The sequence below is a fragment of the Monodon monoceros genome, unplaced genomic scaffold (genome assembly GCF_005190385.1).
Source record: "Monodon monoceros isolate NGI ecotype Baffin Bay Population unplaced genomic scaffold, NGI_Narwhal_1 Super_Scaffold_22, whole genome shotgun sequence".
Lineage (NCBI taxonomy): Eukaryota > Metazoa > Chordata > Mammalia > Artiodactyla > Monodontidae > Monodon > Monodon monoceros.
In genome coordinates this window covers 46,980,478-47,001,300 of record NW_021703779.1, presented here as the reverse complement: position 1 = coordinate 47,001,300, position 20,823 = coordinate 46,980,478, and the positions used below count along the sequence as shown (strand labels likewise).

At 41.5% G+C, this 20,823-nt stretch overlaps 1 protein-coding gene across 1 annotated transcript in view; it reads left to right on the top strand.

The window, feature by feature from the left end:
• The first annotated feature begins 11,748 nt into the window (after window positions 1–11,748).
• Window positions 11,749–20,823, top strand: part of WNK3 (WNK lysine deficient protein kinase 3) — a 160,500-nt gene continuing 151,425 nt past the window's right edge. The window contains exon 1 of the mRNA XM_029240178.1: window positions 11,749–11,961. Coding sequence (XP_029096011.1) covers window positions 11,749–11,961 — 213 coding nt within the window. The remainder of the gene's footprint in view (window positions 11,962–20,823) is intronic.

The window sequence follows — 20,823 nt, the reverse complement described above, 5'->3', positions numbered from 1 at the left end:
ACCACTGGACTGCCAGGGAAGTTCCGAAACAGATATTTTTATGTTTTCTGTAGTTACTGCCTTTCCTTCCTATATCTCCCTCTCTCCGACCCTGCCTCCCACCCAGGTTTTATTGTCTCAGGGGTAGGGATGCACAAGACTAAAAGCAGATTTCACTTCCCAATCTCTTTGGTTTTGTGTTTCAAAAGCTCACATCCTTAGGGGTAGAGGATTAGGGATGTAGACAAAGTGTGTTGGCCAGAAAATATGAAGGGAGAAGGATTTTATCTGGCCTAGAGATAGTTTTTCCTGCCTACTAGGGCTGACGATAATGTAATGCTGTGAGGGAGACCCATGGGTCCCGGATAGAGGGGACCTGTGTCCTGCTTCTTGGCACAACCCCTAGGTAGATAGGAAAACCTGAGAGAAGAGAGACTGTCCTAGGCAGCCCTAACAAAAATTCCCAAGTCACTGGCAGGGTCCCAGCGCAACTAAGGCCTGCCAGATCATAAAGGAACACTGTGGGCAGAGGCAGTGGACTGCTAAGTTATGCTGCCTGGTGACCAGGGACTTAACGGACCTCTGCTCCTAGACCTCAGCACTGTGTAATAGCCCAGGACTGTGGCATGAGCCTGGGGTGGAGGAATACCAAGATGAATTGAGGTTATTTTACCAGCCCCATGGAATGGGGAGCTTGGAGTCTAAAGTTAAATCATAGACAATAAAGAAAGATACAACAAAATGATTAAAGGGCATGGACTCTGAACTAAACTAACTGGCGTTAAACCTCACTCTGCCATTTACTCGCTGTGCTACCATGGGCGAGTTCTTTAACCTCTTTGTGCCCTGGTTTACTAATCTGAAAAATGGTGTTAATAATGCACTTACCCCATAGGAGTCAGTGGGTTTGTATAAAGTACATAGTAAATGTTATCTTATTATTATTAGTAGTAGCAATGATGGTGGTAGTAATAGTAGTAGTAGTGGTGGTGGTGGTAGACTCTGATTCATTCCTGCTACAGGAAGGATTTGTAACAAGACTGATTTGAAGGACTATTATGGAATGTTGGAACATATACAGAAGGGTCAGTGGAAGGGAAGGTGGGAGGGAGGGAAGGAGAGAGAAAGGAAAGGTAGGCAGGTAAATGCAGCCTTGTTTGTTAGCCCAGGAGACTGAATTATCTGATTCTCAGAAAAATATACCATACTGTACGTTTCTAGCAGAACTGATCCTCTTCTGGAGAGGGAAAGGTTTATTCCAGCCACCCCAACTCAGGCTCTGTATCTTGCCCACATGGGGTCTTTGCAGAGGAGTTACAATTTCGGACACCTAGCAAGTTTTAGAGAGTGATGTGGGCTTACTCTTTTTTTAGGCTCTCCAAGAGTTAGTTGCCAAGGCAAAGGCACTTACCTTAAATTTGCTCCCTGATATATGGCCTAGGGCACATGAGGGAAGATTGTGTCTAGGAAGAGGAGATCAGACTCCATAGTAAGGCTCAAGAAATTACATTGACCAATCTGAAAGGTGGAGTGTTTCTAAGTCAGTCACTATGCCGAAGATAGCTGCTCATTTCTGAGGTAGGTGATGCTTATTCTTACTCAGGGGACACTCAACTCGTGCTGGGAGTAAGAAGAACCTCCTGGGAGGACATTAACATCCCCTAGATGATCCAGGTGAGAAATTCCCCCAGTGCCAAGGTTTGCCTGGAGAAAAGATCACCCAGGTATCCAAGCCCTGGGAGTTACTATCTTAAGGAGGGGGCATCTGGATGACAAGTAAATTTTCTTTGCTGAGATGCTAAGATTTAATAGAGGGAGAATGTGGCTGCAATATTATTTTGAGATATAAATGGATTTTTTTCTTTCCTGTATTTTCCCCCCTTTCTCTTTTCTCCCCCCTCCCCCAAAGTAGTCATCTTTGTGGTGTGTCTCAGGGGAGGGAGGTGGCAAGGCAGGGAAACAAATATTCTGCCAGTCTCTATGACTTTCATGTTCCAAAAGTGTAAGCCCTAGGGAAGGGGAATTGGATGTAGGCACAGTGATGAAGTATCTAGGCCAGGAAACTAGAAGGAAGAAAGATTTGAGTAAGCTTAAAAAAAGATTCTTCTTTTCCTTACTCCCCTCTTCTTGGGGGGGGGGAAGATGCAGAGAGAGAGCTCTGTGGTAGCTCAAGCAGAATATACTTCCAGAAGCAACACTTGGTTGGCATGAAGACTCAAAAGAGGAAGGGCTGTGTGGAATGTCTAGATAGATGGACCAACAAGTAACCTTGGCAATGATTTCTGTGCCCCAAGACTGGCAGAAATGTTGGAGATGACACAGCACCTGAAAAAGCCCATGTGGGCAGAGGGCTTAACAGTAACTGACAGGATCTAAGGACTTGGAAGTAGACACCTTTATCTACCTCCATGCCTGGGTACTATGTAAGACCCCCAAACTGTGGCGTCACCTGGGATAAGGGAAAAGAACAAGAATGACATATTGTTTTCCAAAAACCTGGTCAAAGGAGGGCTCATGGTCAGAAACTGAGTTCCAGAAACAGTCACTACTCTACCCATGGCTGTAGTAGTCAGCTAACTGTAAACTTTGATGTTCATCTCAGTTCCATCTTGTTCATTGAAGGAGTTACCATCTGTGTGGTAAGGAGGTGATCAAAAGCTAGTAGGGCCATGAAACTAACCCCATTCCTACCCCTGTGGGATGCTGGGGTCGAAAAACAGGTCCAGTGAAGCCTTTGCTAATTTCTTGGCACCAGAGCCCTCAGATAAGATTAACTAGATTATTGGAAGGATGTTTTCCCAGAATAATGTAAAGCCAAATTACAAATGGTTAATATGAATCAAAGTTTCTATCTGGTGAATAGAAATATCACAAATGACATTTGAGAGTCAGTGGAAACCAGCAGGTCAGAAGGGAGTGTACCCTGCCGTACATTGTTGACTAGCTATAATTGCCTATTTCCCTTTCTGCCTACAATGGCATTTGTGCTGAGTTATGGACAGGTTTTTTTCAAATAGAAGAGCACATCTGTCAATAAAAGGTCTAAATTGAGAAGGGTCTGTATTTGGATGGGGAGAAGACTTACTTGATTTTCTAACTTCTGAGGTTTGTAAAAGTCATACTACTTCGTAGTTATTTAGCAAATGTTTGACTGTTGAAGAGGACCTTCTCAGAAGGGTTCACATGTGAGCAGGTTGAAGGGCTAACATCACAAGGCTCAGAAACAAACGAAGAAGAGCAGGCCACAACTGAGGGAAGTACCTGTTGATTTTCCTAAAGGTGGATAGATGTGTGTGGTGGTGGTGGGAGTAGGGTGACATTGAGAAATAAAAAATGGTTGGGCAAAAGTTTCTAGTTACCATCTCAGTGGGAGTTAGGACCTACTAAAGCTTGGAGTAACTTTGTAACCTTTGCACTGCACTTTGGTGGTTATTTGGCTATGCTTCCTGTTTTCCCCATAGTAGTAAACAATTCAGCAGGGAAAAGGGACTATCTTCAGGGACAGTGAGGAAAGAAGGAGTTTGGGAGACCCCATCCGTTCTACAGCTAATTTGGAATGCAGAGACCTTTCAGGTAAGGTGGTTGCACTCTTTGGAGAAATCACACCTTGCTCTTACAAATTTAGCCAGGAAGGAAGATCTCCACAGGTGGAATAGCTGGACCTCATAGTCCTGAATTTTGTTCCCTAAGTCTCCCTCCATTGTCAAAAATGGAAGGGGGGGTTGGATTTATTAACAGCACGCATGGTCTGGTTTCCTTATATGTTCTGGCAATACTGGGATTAATAAGTGACCTTCAAGATGAAACATGCAGAGACAAGAAACAGGGCTACAAGGTCTCCGACCATTCCACTCCATTTGGACTTAAGAAACTCCACAGTTAAACTTATTGTCTTTTTTTTAAAGCTGAAAAGGGCTGAGGTTCTGAGGTGTACAGTAGGAAAAAGAAAATGGGGAGATGGAAGAAGGGCTGGAAGAAGTTGCTGCTGCAGGCGGCCCGGCTTTAGGAAGACCAGCTTTAACTACATGTTGAAAATTTTATCCCATAAAACAAACACCTAGGTCTCAGGGAGCTAATGGTGGATGCTGGGAGGGCTTACGCCAAGGAGTACTTCCCAGAAATTCTGCTGCCAGTGTCTTTGTCCCCTTGGTAAGCCACAGCCACTCCCCGCCTCTGCAGGAGACCCTCCAACACTGGCAGCCGTGTGGCTGACAGGGTCTTGGTGCTCCGGCCGAGCGTCAGGCCTGTGACTCTGAGGTGGGAGAGCCGAGTTCAGGACATTGCTCCACCAGAGACCTCCTGGCTCCACATTATATCAAACAGTGAAAGCTCTCTCAGAGATCTCCATCTCAATGCTAAGACCAAGCTCCACTCAACGACCAGCAAGCTACAGTGCTGGACACCCTATGCCAAACAACTAGCAAGACAGGAACACAAACCCACCCATTAGCAGAGAGGCTGCCTAAAATCATAATAAGGTCACACACACCCCAAAACACACCACTGGATGCGGTCCTGCCCACCAGAAAGAAAAGATCCAGCCTCATTCAACAGAACACAGGCACCAGTCCCCTCCAACAGGAAGCCTCCACAACCCCCTGAAACAACCTTAGCCACTGGGGGCAGACACAAAAAAAAAACGGGAATTACGAACATGCAGACTGCAAAAAGGAGACCCCAAACACAGTAAGTTAACGAAAATGAGAAGACACAGAAACACACAGCAGATGGAGGAGCAAGGTAAAAACCCACCAGACCAAACAAATGAAGAGGAAACAGGCAGTCTACTTGAAAAAGAATTCAGAGTAATGAGAGTAAAGATGATCCAAAATCTTGGAAATGGAATGCAGAAAATACAAGAAACGTTTAACAAGGGCCTAGAAGAACTAAAGAGCAAACAAACAATGATGAACAACACAATAAATGAAATTTAAAATTCTCTAGAAGGAATCAATAGCAGAATAACTGAGGCAGACGAATGGATAAGTGACCTGGAAGGTAAAATAGTGGAAAAAACTACCACAGAGCAGAATAAAGAAAAAAGAATGAAAAGAATTGAGGACAGTCTCAGAGACCTTTGGGACAACATTAAATGCAACAACATTCGAATTATAGGGGTCCCAGAAGAAGAAGAGAAAAAGAAAGGGACTGAGAAAATATTTGAAGAGAGTATAGTTGAAAACTTCCCTAATATGGGAAAGGAAATAGTCAATCAAGTCCAGGAAGCGCAGAGAAAACCATACAGGATAAATCCAAAGAGAAACATGCCAAGACACATATTAATCAAACTATCAAAAATTAAATACAAAGAAAAAATATTAAAAGCAGCAAGGGAAAACCAGCAAATAACATACAAGGGAATCCCCATAAGGTTAACAGCTGATCTTTCAGCAGAAACTCTGCAAGCCAGAGGGAGTGGCAAGACATATTTAAAGTGATGAGAGGGAAAAACCTACAACCAAGATTACTCTACCCAGCAAGGATCTCATTCAGATTTGATGGAGAAATCAAAACTTTTACAGACATGCAAAAGCTAAGAAAATTCAGCACCACCAAACCAGCTTTACAACAAATGCTAAAGGAACTTCTCTAGGCAAGAAACACAAGAGAAGGAAAAGACCTACAATAAGAAACGCAAAACAATTTAGTAAATGGTAAGAGGAACATACATATCCATAATTACCTTAAATGTAAATGGATTAAATGCTCCAACCAAAACACATAGACTGGCTGAGGCTGAATGGATACAAAAACAAGACCCCTATATATGCTGCCTACAAGAGACCCACTTCAGACCTAGGGACACATACAGACTGAAAGTGAGGGGATGGAAAAAGATATTCCATGCAAATGGAAATCAAAAGAAAGCTGGAGAAGCAATTCTCATGTCAGACAAACTTGACTTTAAAATAAAGACTATTACAAGAGACAAAGAAGGATACTACATAATGATCAAGGGATCAATCCAAGAAGAAGATATAATAATTGTAAATATTTATGCACCCAACATAGGAGCACCTCAATACATAAGGCAAATGCTAAAAGCTATAAAAGGGGAAATCGACAGGAACACAATCAGAGCAGGGGACTTCAACACCCCACTTTCACCAATGGACAGATCATCCAAAATGAAAATCAATAAGGAAACACAAGCTTTAACTGATACATTAAACGAGATGGACTTAATTGATATTTACAGGAGATTCCATCCAAAAACAACAGAATACACTTTCTTCTCAAGTGCTCATGGAACATTCTCCAGGATAGATCATATCTTGGGTCACAAATCAACCTTTGGTAAATTTAAGAAAATTGAAATTGTATCAAGTATCTTTTCCAACCACAATGCTATGAGACTAGATATCAATTACAGGAAAAAGTCTGTAAAAAATACAGACACATGGAGGCTGAACAATGCACTATTAAACAACCAAGAGATCACTGAAGAAATCAAAGAGGAAATAAAAAAATACCTAGAAACAAATGACAATGAAAACACGATGATCCAAAACCTATGGGATGCAGCACAAGGAGTTCTATGACGGAAGTTTATAGCAATACAATCATACCTCAAGAAACAAGAAACATCTCAAATAAACAACCTAACCTTACACCTAAAGCAAGTAGAGAAAGAAGACGAACAACAACAAAAAAAACCAAAAGTTAGCAGAAGGAAAGAAATCACAAAGATCGGATCAGAAATAAATGAAAAGAAATGAAGGAAACAATAGCAAAGATCAATAAAACTAAAAGCTGGTTCTTTGAGAAGATAAAGAAAATTGATAAACCATTAGCCAGACGCATCAAGAAAAAAACGGAGAAGACTGAAATCAATACAATTAGAAATGAAAAAGGAGAAGTAACAACTGACATTTCAGAAATACAAAGGATCATTAGACATTACTACAAACAACTATATGCTGATAAAATGGACAACCCAGAAGAAATGGACAAATTCTTAGAAAAGCACAACCTTCTGAGACTGAACCAGGAAGAAATAGAAAATATAAACAGACTGATCACAAGCACTGAAATTGAGACTGTGATTAAAAATCTTCCAACAAACGAAAGCCCAGGATCAGATGGCTTCACAGGCAAATTCTATCAAACATTTAGAGAAGAGCTAACACTTACCCTTTTCAAACTCTTCGAAAATATAGCAGAGGGTGGAACACTCCCAAACTCATTCTACGAGACCACCATCACCCTGATACCAAAACCAAACAAAGATGTCACAAAGAAAGAAAACTACAGGCCAATATCACTGATGAACATAGATGCAAAAATCCTCAACAAAATACTAGCAAACAGAATCCAACAGCACATTAAAAGGATCATACACCATGATCAAGTGGGATTTATCACAGGAATGCAAGGATTCTTGAATATACACAAATCAATCAATGTGATACACCATACTAACAAACTGAAGGAGAAAAACTATATGATCATCTCAGTAGATGCAGGAAAAGCTTTTGACAAAACGTAACACCCATTTATGACAAAAACCCTCCAGAAAGCAGGCATAGCAGGAACTTACCTCAACAAAATAAAGGCCATGAATGACAAACCCACAGTCAACATTGGTTTAATGGTGAAAAACTGAAACCATTTCCTCTAAGATTAGGAGCAAGACAAGGTTGTCCTCTCTCACCACTATTATTCAACATAGTTTTGGAAGTTTTAGCCACAGAAATCAGAGAAGAAAAAGAAATAAAAGGAATTCAAATTGGAAAAGAAGAAGTAGAGCTGTTACTGTTTGCAGACGATGTGATAATATACATAGAGAATCCTAAAGATGCTACCAGAAAACTACTAGAGCTAATCAATGAATTTGGTAAAGTTGCAGGATACAAAATGAATGCACAGAAATCTCTTGCATTACTATACACTAAAATTGAAAAATATCAAAGGGAAATTAAGAAAACACTCCCATTTACCATTGCAACAAAAAGAATAAAATACCTAGGAATAAACCTACCTAAGGAGAAAAAAGACCTGTATGCAGAAAACTATAAGACACTGATGAAAGAAATTAAAGATGATACAAACAGATGGTGAGATATACCATGTTCTTGGATTGGAAGAATCAACATTGTGTAAATGTCTATACTACCCAAAGCAATCTACAGATTCAATGCAATCCCTATCAAACTACCAACGGCATTTTTACAGAACCAGAACAAAAAATTTCACAATTTGGATGGAAACACAGAAGATCCCAAATAGCCAAAGCAATCTTGAGAAAGAAAAACGGAGCTGGAGCAATCAGGCTCCCAGACTTCAGACTGTACTACAAAGCTACAGTAATCAAGACAGTACGGTACTGGCACAAAAACAGAAATATAGGTCAATGGAACAGGATAGAAAGCCCAGAGATAAACCCACACACATATGGTCACCTTATTTTTTGATAAAGGAGGCAAGAATATACAATGGAGAAAAGACAGCCTCTTCAATAATTGGTGCTGGGACAACTGGACAGCTACATGTAAAAGAATGGACAGCTATATGTAAAAGAATGAAATTAGAACACTCCCTAACACCATACACAAAAAAACTCAAAATGGATTAAAGACCTAAATGTAAGGCCAGACACTATAAAACTCTTAGAGGAAAACATAGGCAGAACACTCTATGACATAAATCACAGCAAGATCCTTCTGACCCACCTCCTAGAGAAATGGAAATAAAAACAAATATAAACAAATGGGACCTAATGAAACTTCAAAGCTTTTGCACAGCAAAGGAAAACATAAACAAGACCAAAAGACAACCCTCAGAATGGGAGAAAATATTTTCAAATGAAGCAACTGACAAAGAATTAATCTCCAAAATTTACAAGCAGCTCAATATCCAAAAAAGAAAGAACCCAATCCAAAAATGGGCAGAAGACCTAAATAGACGTTTCTCCAGAGAAGATATACAGATTGCCAACAAACACATGAAAGAATGCTCAACATAACTAACCATTAGAGAAATGCAAATCAAAACTACAATGAGGTATCACTTGACACCGGTCAGAATGGCCATCATCAAAAAATCTACAAACAATAAATGCTGGAGAGGCTGTGGAGAAAAGGTAACCCTTTTGCACTGCTGGTGGGAATGTAAATTGATACAGCCACTATGGAGAACACTATGGAGGTTCCTTAAAAAACTAAAAATAGAACTACCAGACGACCCAGCAATCCCACTACTGGGCATATACCCTGAGAAAACCGTAATTCAACAAGAGTCATATACCACAATGTTCATTGCAGCTCTATTTACAACAGCCAGGACATGGAAGCAACCTAAGTGTCCATCGACAGATGAATGGATAGAGAAGATGTGGCACATATATACAATGGAATATTACTGAGCCATAAAAGGAAACGAAATTGAGTTATTTGTAGTGAGGTGGATGGACCTAGAGTCTGTCATACAGAGTGAAGTTAAGTCAGAAAGAGAAAAAGAAATACCGTATGCTAACACATATATATAGAATCTAAAAAGAAAAAAATGGTTCTGAAGAACCTAGGGGCAGGACAGGAATAAAGACGCAGACGTAGAGAATGGACTTGAAGACATGGGGAGGGGGAAGCGTAAGCTGGGACGAAGTGAGATACTCGCATGGACTTATATACACTACCAAACGTAAAATAGCTTGCTAGTGGGAAGCAGCTGCATAGCACAAGATCAGCTCAGTGCTTTGTGACCACCTAGATGGGTGGGATAGGGTGGGTGGGAGGGAGACGCAAGAGGGAGGAGATATATGTATATGTATAGCTGACTCAGTTTGTTATAAAGGAGAAACTAACACACCATTGTAAAGCAATTATACTCCCATAAAGATGTTTAAAAAAAAGAAAATGGTGGAGAGAGGAGAGATTAGTATAGCTCAGTGATAGGGCCCTGAGGCTGGGCATTTGAAAATATTAGCCTGGCATTTTCCATTTAGCCTCCTACCCTCAAGGCATTCTGCTGAGGCTTGAGGGGCAATCCCGCCCTTTAGGAGCTTTTGTTCAGGGTCTCTGACACCAGATGCAACCTGAGGGATTTAAAAGTTCATGGGCTCTGGAGTGAACACACCTGGGTTCAAGTTCTGACTCCTCCAAACATAGTTGTGTGAACTCGTCCATTTTCCCCTCCTGAGCCTCAGTTTCCTCCTCTGTGGAGCCAGGATCGCTCTTCGGAGAATGACAGAAAGGACTCTGTACTGCACCTGACAGTGCAGGAAGCAGTTCTTAAATAAAGCCACTGCGCAGAGGTTTACATGTAGTGAAAGCTCGAAGAAGTTAGCAGTCACTACCAACTAGAGAATCTGGGAGGTGGACTTTAGGTGACGGTTAAAGGTAGCTTCAGGGGGAGGTGGCCTTTCCGCATGCGCGAAGTCTTGGAGCCCGGCGGAGCTGCGAGGGGGCGTGGCCAGGTTTTTGAGGGGTTGCTATGGTATCGAGGGGCCAGGGGAGGTTAACATAACCCTTAAAACATTATTCCCTCCCCCACCCGCCACCGCCTGGGCCGAGGGCCATTGTTCCTGGCAAAATGGCGTCAGTAATCCCCCTCTCGGACGGAGGCCTAAGTAAGGTTGAGGTGGGAGTGGGTCTGGAGGTGGGAACAAAAACTACAATTCCCAGGGTACACCGCACCCGCCCGCGAGGCGCAGGGCACGTGCCCAGGCCTAGCGGTTACATGCCGTCAAAAATCCGTTTCATAGCTTTCCTTTCCCATCCCCGCTTTCGTCGTTGCCCAGCCCCCGCGCGCGCGCACTGCGGTCCTGGGGGGTAGGGGGGACATGCCATGGCCGTTGCCCTCGCAACGTAATCGGGAGACAGGTATTTGTAAATCTGTGCTTCGACTTCTAATCCCGAAGCCGGCAGGTATGGGTCTCGCGAGAGAAGCCGAGAGTTGGAAAAATGGAGTTAGGGGTGGTGGTTGAAGAAGTGCTGGGGGTACCACATCACGGTACAGCGACCGCATTTAGCGTCTTGTGGAGAACTGAGTGGGCGATGGGTAGCTAGGAACAAGTGTGTGCTTGGACTCTTTTTTTTGGAGGGGAAGAGGGTAACGCAGCCGTGGAGAGAGAGCTTTTGAACACGCAGGAGGTGTCACGCGTGGCTCCTTACAGATTTTCTTTTCGGAAGGGAGAGAATCCTTTCTTTCGACGCGCATCCCTCTCTCCCGCTGCGCTGAGGAGGGCGGGGGACGAGTGCGCACGCTCTAGTTGGCTAGCCACTCGGCATCTCGTAGCGATAGGGGCTGTTCAGAGTTGGGGCTGCTCAGTCGGCTTTCTCCGCCCCTCCCCCCTCCTTTCCTCCCCTCCCTTCCCCGCCCCGCTCCGTCCCCCTCTCCTCTCCATCTGAATTCCCTGACTGGTGTACGCGTGCGCCTGCCCAGCTCTCGGGCGAGCGCGAGCTTGCGATCGTACCCCACTCCCCTAACCCCGCCCGCTCTTTACCTACCGGCCGTAGCTGGCCGGGTGGGCTCGCGCGGAGACGCTCGCGCGCGCACGCGCACACGACGCGGAGCGGAGCGCGAGACATCGAGGAGGGGAGTAAGCGGCATCAGAGGAGGCGGTTTGTGTATCTGTGTGTTCTACGGTGTAGCTAGTCGAGGGGCGAGCGGAGGCTTGAAGGAGGGCGAGGGAGAACCGAAAAGAGAGTCACCCTCCGCGAGAGCCGCTAATCTGGTGAGGGTCCCGGGCCGGCCGGGAAGCTGGGAGTGAAGGAGGAGGCCGGGGGGCGTGTCTGGGATTGGGTTGAGAGATGAATGGGCCGGGGATGAATGGAGGGAGGCAGCGGCGGCCAAGAGTCTGTTCAGAGTAAGCGCCCTAGTGGGGGGCGGCTTGACCGAGGCAGGGTGATTGCCGTCACCAAGACGTGTGGGACGAGGCCGGGCTCGGGTCTTCAGGGTTGTCGGAGCTGCTTTCGGTGTGAGCCAACAGGCGGAGAGGAAAATCAGAGGGGGAAAGTGGGGAAGGGCAGGTTTAAGGTTGAGGTACGTTTTTTGTCTTTTTCGTTGGGGGGGTGGCAACTTTGGGAGTTCATGGGAGACTAGGGGACAGAGAAGGTGAGGCGGTTACATGAGGGGGCCGGGTGACGTTTGACAAAGGACCGAGTGGTCATTTAAGTGAGGTTGAGGCTACTGAAAGGGAAGATCGCTTCGGGTTTTCGAAGTTGAGTTTCAGTATATAATGGGGTGAGGGAAAGTGGATTTAATTTAGAGAGTCAGTTGATGTGTGAAGGTCGATAGGACTGTATCTTGTGAGGGATACTGCTACCTGGTTGTGTAAATGGGTTAGGTTCAAGGAGATTGAGAGGTATTATTTGGGAACGGTGTGTTTTGTGACTGACAGGTTGGGGATGGGGAGGAGATGGTATGATGGGGTTAGGATAAAAGTGGTGAGGTGGCTTCACTGTACTGAAAGAGGTTTTGTTGGACTAGTTAAGAATGGTGAAACATTTATGTAGTGGGATGTAGGTGGAAATCCTGCACGTGTGTATCTCCCTATCTTGCGAGTTGGTAGATCTTGTTAAAATGAAATTGAACCCTCAAAACAGATGCAAGTGGTATGGCTATTCCTTCTTAAGAGTTACTGTGGACTGAAGCAACTGTATGATAATAGCGTTTAAGTTGTGAAAATCTTCTGTGTGGTGGTGATTGCATTCAATTTTGAGAGGCATTGTTACCTGTTTTTCATCTATAGTAAGTTGTAATACCAAGAGAACTTTTAAAGTGGTCTCTGTATATGACACAGAGCAGCAGGTGTTTTCTAGACAGTCTCTATCCTTTGAATTGATGAATTTAAAAATTGTCAACAGTCCAAAGGAAAGATACCTTGCATTAAAGGATAATTAAAATGCTGATTTTGAATGCTAAAATAATTCTACATAATTTTTTTCGTTAATCTGAATTTATCTTGTTTGCAAATTGACACTTGCTTTTTGGTGTGAGTTTAAATTACAGCAGATTACTTGGATGCGCTGTTCTCTAAATTCATATCTTCTGTTAAGGATGCCTTGTGATGGTCTCATTCTTTTCTGGGTCAAGATTAATAGTTTATGGATTTTTAACTTTTCATGGTTACTTTTTACAAACTTTACTGACATATATTCATTTATCTTGGAAATGTTGCAAATTTGAGAACATTCCCATGCCCTTTTTCTTTTATTCTGCTTTGATGTTGGAAAGAGTGTAATCCTTGTTTTGGCTACCCAGAGTTTAAATATAAAAGTTAATACAATGTTCATATTCTCTTAGATTAAATGAATACTGAGTGTATTAAGCAGTAGAGTAGAAGTATAAAAGCACCATGAAACCCTGGAAATGTTGCATCAACTCTGGCAGGCAAACTCGTCTCCCAGTTTCTAACTAGATGTTCCTGGAGTGGAAGAACATTCAAGTATTGAGGCAAGAAAGTGTAGGCATGGTATATTTGGGGAGTGGAATGAGATAAGTGGAATCTTAGATTGAGGCTGGGATGAAGGACTACCCTGCAGAGTTAGGAGCCCTTGACTATTTACCAAGGAGGGAATAGCATAAGCAGATTTGTGGTGTTCGTCTCTCTGGCTTTGCTTCTGATCTCTCCCCCTCCCTTTGAATTTGAATTCATTCTTTTTATACTAACCTCTGTCATTAGCTATTCCTGAAAGCCTTTCCTGCTCCCCCTTTTTTCCTTTTCCCAGCATCCTCCACCAGGCTAGGTTAGGTGCCCCTCTTTAGTGGTCCTATCACACCTTGTACATATTTTTATTACTGTACTTCTTTTGGGAAGCAGGCAGGAAAGTTATTTTCCTTTTTATACCTGAGAGAGAAAATAAAGCTCAGAAAAATAAGACTTGCCCTAGTAAGTAAGTTGTCGACCCTGGAGTTCTGACTTCTAGACCAATGTTGATCCCCACCCATATCACAAGTCTACATTTGTTGATGTAATTATTCTGTAGTGTTTTAGGAGTTAAATTTCTGTAATGTGGACTTTAACTTTCTTCCCTAGGGGAATTTCTTTTCATTAACGTGTCCATCACTTAGCCAGGAAATGATAAAGCCAATGGTTGCACAGAACCAGAGTAGTCAGAAGTAAAGATGAGAACTGTTTTATTGCTATCACATTTCTAGTCATATAAATAACTTAAAAATAATTAACGGAGGGCCTACATTTTTGTGTATATGTTTGTGTGTGTGTGTGTGTGGGGTTGTGTGCAAGAAAAAACTCTTCCTTTCTCTGTCTCCCATCTAAGTATAAGTAGACCAGCTCTATTTGCAGGTATACCTGATTATGTCTCTTGGCTAAAAGCCAGAATACTTTCAGAGGGGTGGGTCTTTTCCATTTTTGTTTGAGATCATAAAATTTATGGCACTGTTAGGACATATTTGATAGCTGTAAAGGACATCTATTATAAAGGCATTCATACAGAAATTCCCAAAGCTTCAAAAGTAGAATTTGATGCCAGTTTTAATTGTTTTGGTAGAACTTGTCATGAGATATCTGGTTTGGAAAATGTTGAGATTAACTTACTGCAAAAGTGAGCCTTTAATGCCCCTTTCTTCAAGGAATATATTATTTTTTTCATGAACTTTTTAAAAATTAGAAATGAAGAAATTGTTTTCTGTGTTTTAACCTTGTAACTTTTTATTGTGATAAAATTCACATAACATAAAATTTACCATTTTAGAGTGTACAATTCAGTAGCATTAAGTACCTTCATGATGTTGCACATCTAGTTCCAAAACATTTTCATCACCCCAAAAGGAAACCCTGTACCCATTAAGCAGTCACTCCCCATTCTTCTTTTCCCTCAGCTCCTGGCAACCACTGATCTCCTGTCTCTATTGATTTGTCTATTCTGGATATTTCATATAAAAGGAATCATATAGTACATGGTCTTTTGTGTCTGGCTTCTTTTACTTTACATGTTTTTGAGGTTCATTCCCACTGTGGCATGTATCAGTATGTCATTCCTTTTTATGGTTGAATAATATTCCATTGTACGGATATACTGCATTTTGTTTATCTATTCAAAATGGACATTTGGGATCTTTCCACCTTTTGGCTTTTGTGAACAATGATGGTATGAATATTTGTGTACAAGTTTTTGTTTGAACACCTGTTTTCAATTCTTTTGGGTATGTACTGGGTTATATGGTAATTCTGTGTTTAACTTGTTGAGGAACCACCAAACTATTTTCCACAGTGGCTGCACCATTTTACATCCCCAGTGTATAAGGGTTCCAATTTTTTCACATCTTCCCAACGTTTGTTACTTTGGGCGTTTTTGTTTTTTTGTATGTGTTTTATGGCCATCTAGTAAGTGTGAAGTGATATCTCATTGTGGTTTTGATTCCCATTTCACATCTTTTTTTTGCGGTACGCGGGCCTCTCACTGTTGTGGCCTCTCCCGTTGTGGAGCACAGGCTCCGGATGCGCAGGCTCAGCAGCCATGGCTCACGGGCCTAGCCGCTCCGCGGCATGTGGGATCTTCCCGGACTGGGGCACGAACTCGTGTCCCCTGCATCGGCAGGCGAACTCTCAACCACTGTGCCACCAGGGAAGCCCCCATTTCACATCTTTTCATGTGCTCTTGGCTATTTGAATTTCTTCTTTGGAGAAATATCTATGTAAGTCCTTTGCCCATTTTTAAATTTGGTTGTCTATCTTTTTATTGTTGAGTTGTAGGAGTTTTTAAAAATTAATTATTTATTTTTGGCCGTGTTGGGTCTTCTTTGCTGCGCTCAGGCTTTCTCTATTTGCAGCGAGCGGGGGCTACTCTTCCTTGTGGTGCGTGGGCTTCTCATTGTCGTGGCTTCTCTTGTTGTGGAGCATGGGCTCTAGGTGCCCAGGCTTCAGTAGTTGTGGCTCGCGGGCTCTAGAGTGCAGGCTCAGTAGTTGTGGCAGCCGGGCTTAGTTGCTCCACAGCATGTGGGATCTTCCAGGACCAGGGCTCGAACCCGTGTCTCCTGCATTGGCAGGCGGATTCTTAACCACTGCGCCACCAGGGAAGTCCCGTAAGAGTTTTTTAAAAATATATTCTAGATACTAGGGCCTGATCAGACATATGATTTGCAAATTTTTTTCCCATTCTGTGAGTTGTCTTTTTACTTTATTTATTTTCAGTTTTATTGAGATAAAATTGGCATACAGCACTATATAAGTTTAAGGTGTACAGCATAATGGTTTGACTTAACAATCATCATGAAATGATTACTACAGTAGGTTTATTGAACATCTGTAATCCCATATAGATACAATATTAAAGAAATAGAAAAAATTTTTTTTCCTTGTGATGAGAACTCTTAGGATTTACTCTCTTAACAACTTTCACGGGGATTTCCCTGGCAGTCCAGTGGTTAAGACTCTGCGCTCTCAATGCAGGAGGCACGAGTTTGATCCCTGTTCGGGGAACTAAGATCCTGCATGCCACACAATGCGGCCAAAAAACAAAACAAAACAAAAAATTTCATGTATAACATACAGTTATGTAAGTATTAATTATTTTGTCATGTTATACATTATATCCCTAGTACTTATTTGTCTTATAACTGGAAATTTGTACCTTTTGACTACCTTCATCTAATTCCCCATCCCCCTACCCCCGCCTCTGGTAGCCACAAATCGGATCTCTTTTTCTATGTTTGTTTGTTTGTTTTTGAAGTATTATTGACCTATGGCACTATGTTAATTCCTGGTTCATAACATAGTGATTCAATATTTCTGTACATTTCAAAGTGATCACCATGATAAGTCTAGTTATCATCTGTCACTATGCAAAGATATTACATAATTATTGACTGTATTCCCCACACTGTATATTTCATACCTGTGACTCATTTACTTTGCAACTGGGAGTTTATACCTCTTGATCTTTCTCACTTATTTCTCTCCTCCCCACAACCTCCTCCCCTCTGGCAACCACCTCGTTGTTTTGTGTATCCGTGATTCTGTTTCTGTTTAGTTGTGTTTGTTCATTTGTTTTGCTTTTTAGATTCCAAATATAAGTGAAATCACACAGTATTTGTCCTTTTCTGTCTGACTTATTTCACGTATTATAATACCCTCTGGGTCCATCCATGTTGTTGAAATGGCAAGATTTCAGTATTTTTATGGCTGAGTAATATTCTGTTGTGTATATATATACCACATCTTCTTTACCCATTCATCTGTTGATGGGCACTTAGGTTGCTTCCATATCTTGGCTATTGTATATAATGCTGCCATGAATATAGTCATGCACATAACTTTGACAATTAGTGTTTTGGTTTTTTTCAGATAAATACCCGGAAGTGGAATTGCTGGATCGTATGGTAGTTCTATTTTTAATTTTATGAGGAATCTCCATACTGTTTTCCATAGAGGCTATACCAGTTTACATTTCTACCAACAGTGCATGAGGGTTCCCTTTTCTCCACATCCTCACCAACACTTGTTATATTTTTGATAATAGCCATTCTGACAGGTGTGAGGTGATATCTCATTATGGTTTTGATTTGTATTTGCCTGATGATTAGTGATGTTGAGCATCTTTTCGTGTGCCTGTTGGCCATCTGTATGTCTCTTTTTACTTTCTTTTTAAAAAAAAATATTTATTTATTTATTTATTTATGGCTGTGTTGGGTCTTCGTTGCTGTGCGTGGGCTTTCTCTAGTTGTGGCGAGCGGGGGCCACTCTTCACCGCGGTGCGCGGGCCTCTTACTGTCGCGGCCTCTCTTGTTGCGGAGCACAAGCTCCAGATGCACAGGCTCAGTAGTTGTGGCTCATGGGCCTAGTTGCTCCGTGGCATGTGGGTTCTTCCCAGACCAGGGCTCGAACCCGTGTCCCCTGCATTGGCAGGCAGATTCTCAACCACTGTGCCACCAGGGAAGCCCTCGTTTTAGTTTCTTGATAGTGTTTTTTGGTGCACAAAAGTTTTAAAATTTGATGAACTCCAATTTATCTTTTTCTTTTGTTGCTTGTGTTTTTGGTATTATATTTAAGAAACCACTGCCAAATCCAAGATCATGAAGATTTATATTTTCTTTGAAGAATTTTATAGTTTTGGCTTTAGTATTTAGGCCTTTGATCCATTTTGAGTTAATTTTTGTATCTGGTACAAGGTAAGGGTGCAGCTTCATTATTTTGCATGTAGTTTAACTTGAAGATTTTTAAACTATAAAATAGATAATAAATAATACTATACATGTATGTTAGTTAAGTAAAGCTATTTGTGGCGATATCTAATCACTCTTTGGGTAGTTGTGGGGAAGAAATGTTTCTAAATGCATTTTTGAAGGCCTTATATTTGAAGTGTGGTGATTCTAAAACTCTTTATGAGTCAATGAGACTTTTATGATCAGGAAACTTCAATATGGCAAGCTAGATAATCCTTATGCTAAAGTTACATAAGTGATTTTTTTTTTTTTTTTTTTGCCCGTGCCTCACGGCTTGTGGGATCTTAGTTCCCTGACCAGGGATTGAACCTGCGCACTCGCCAGTGAAAGCACAGAGTCCTAACCACTGGACTGCCCCATAAGTGATTTTTTTTGTAAAGTGATCTTTACTTTTTTGTAAAGTGATTTTTTTGGTAAAGAATATTGTTTGTGTAGGGTGAAATCTTTGCTTAAACCTAGGGAAAAAAGCAGATTTAGCCTATAATTACCATAAATTGATATTAGATTTATGCTAAAAGTAATTCATATGTATGTGTTATATAGTTTATTATTGTGAGCCAACTTCTTGACGAAAACATATAACAGTCAGTACCTTGTGGAGACTTTTTACTTGTAACTTGGGCTATAATCACCATATATTATTCTGTTTATTTAGGGATAATGTAAGATTATTTCAGTTTGTTTTCTTGTAGAAATGAGAATTAAAATTTAGCACAGCACAATTGGTTGTTAAATCTCAGTCTCTAGTTAAACATAATTAAAATAGGGACAATTATTTGAAATTAAAAAAAATTAGGGGATGTGTTTTAATACAAGAATGGAAAATCTGCTTGATCAGGCTTAAGACCTATAAGGTGCTAGTTCATCTCTGATTATATCCACTGCTGCCCAGAGAATAAGTTTTGTCCTGCTGGGCTACTGTGGTATTTCCATTGAATTCGCCTTTGAAGGTGTCTTTCTGGCAAGAGAAAAAACTCTTGTTGAAGATCCGTGGTTTATTTGCGAAGGAACCTTTCAAATACACTGATAACTTACTCTGAATCTGTGAATTATAAGTATAACTTATCCAGTGTATATGTAGGTTCTACTGTTCATTCAACAAATATTTATTGTGTTCTTCCAGTTTGCCAGGGTTGATGTATTGGGAATAGATGAAAAGGAAGCAAAGCCGACAATGACCCTGCCATCTTTGAGCTTACATTACAGTGGAGGACGACAGACAGTCAACAAATATTTCAGAAAATAAACGCTAAGAAGAAAAATTTTTAAAGGGTGCTGGGATGTTAGGGAGGAGCCTCTTTGGCTCATGTGGTTAGTTTGGAAACCTTCTTTGAGGAGGTGACTGAACAGAGATCCAGATGTTAAGAGTATCCCTTCTGGGGCTTCCCTGGTGGCACAGTGGTTGAGAGTCCGCCTGCCGATGCAGGGGACGCGGGTTCGTGCCCCGGTCCGGGAAGATCCCACATGCCGCGGAGCGGCTGGGCCCGTGAGCCATGGCCGCTGAGCCTGCGCGTCCTGAGCCTGTGCTCCGCAGCGGGAGGGGCCACAACAGTGAGAGGCCCGCGTATCGGAAAACAAAAAAAAAAAGTATCCCTTCTGTTATTATTTTGTTAAATTGTTAATTTATCTTGTCTAAAATAACACTTTAGTTTCTTACTATTTAGAATATGAGTTACTGCTTTTTGTTTCTAAGGAAAACAACAGGTACATTCCTTATGAGAAGAGACAGTGTTCCCAAGTGGAAATGTCCCTGGAGTAGGAGTCAGCCTGGGTTCTGGTCTTGCCTTAGTATAATCTTATGCAAGTCTATATATTTTCTTATTTGTTACTAAACAAAACAAAAGCAGTACCTATTTAGCAGGGTTTCTTTGCTAATAAATGAGAAAATATACTTTATAAATTATACAGCTACATATGAAATGCAGTGTATTCTATTAATCTATTTTTGGCATCAACGTTTCTCAATTGAGACATGTTTTCCCACCAATGTAAAGCATTTATGTCTCTCCCCATGTGGTAAATTTTAGCACCAAATGTCTAAACTCATTGGTTAGTCAGAAGGGGTTGGGTTCCTAGAAAGTGGTAGTGTGGTAGAAAGTATGTTGGATTCGGAGCTGGAAAACTGGGCTTCCAGAATTCTCCCCTTTACTTACTAGCTCTGTGATGGGCAAGACACTAAACTTCTCTGAGCCTTCTTAATTTTCAGGCAAATACCAAGTAGCTCTCAGCGTTGTTGTTAGGAGTAATTGAGTTAAATAGATGAAGTTCTTTTGAAAACTATAAAGAAAGGTTTGATAGACTTTCTCCGTAAAGGACCAGATAGTAAATACAGTGCTTTAGGCTTTGTGGGCCATGGAGTCTCTGTTGCCACAACTCAGCTCTGCTGTGTAGCAGTCATAGGCGATATGTAAATGAATGAGCATGGCTGTGTTCCAATAACACTATTTATGAACACTGAAATAACGAATTTTGAGTAATTTTCATGTGTCATGAATACTATTCTTTTGATTTTTTTTCAACCATTTAAAAATGTAAAAATCTTTCTCAACTCACCTGCTGCACAAAAACAGGCTGGGAGGTGAGGTAGGTTTGGCCTGAGGGCTGTATGTAGTTTGGCTACCACTGTTGTAAAGGGTTAGGCAGAGTAAAGTGTTAATTAGGGATTCCAGGGTAGGTGATTGGTAGATAGAAATTGTTTAATTTTTTTTTTTTTTTTTT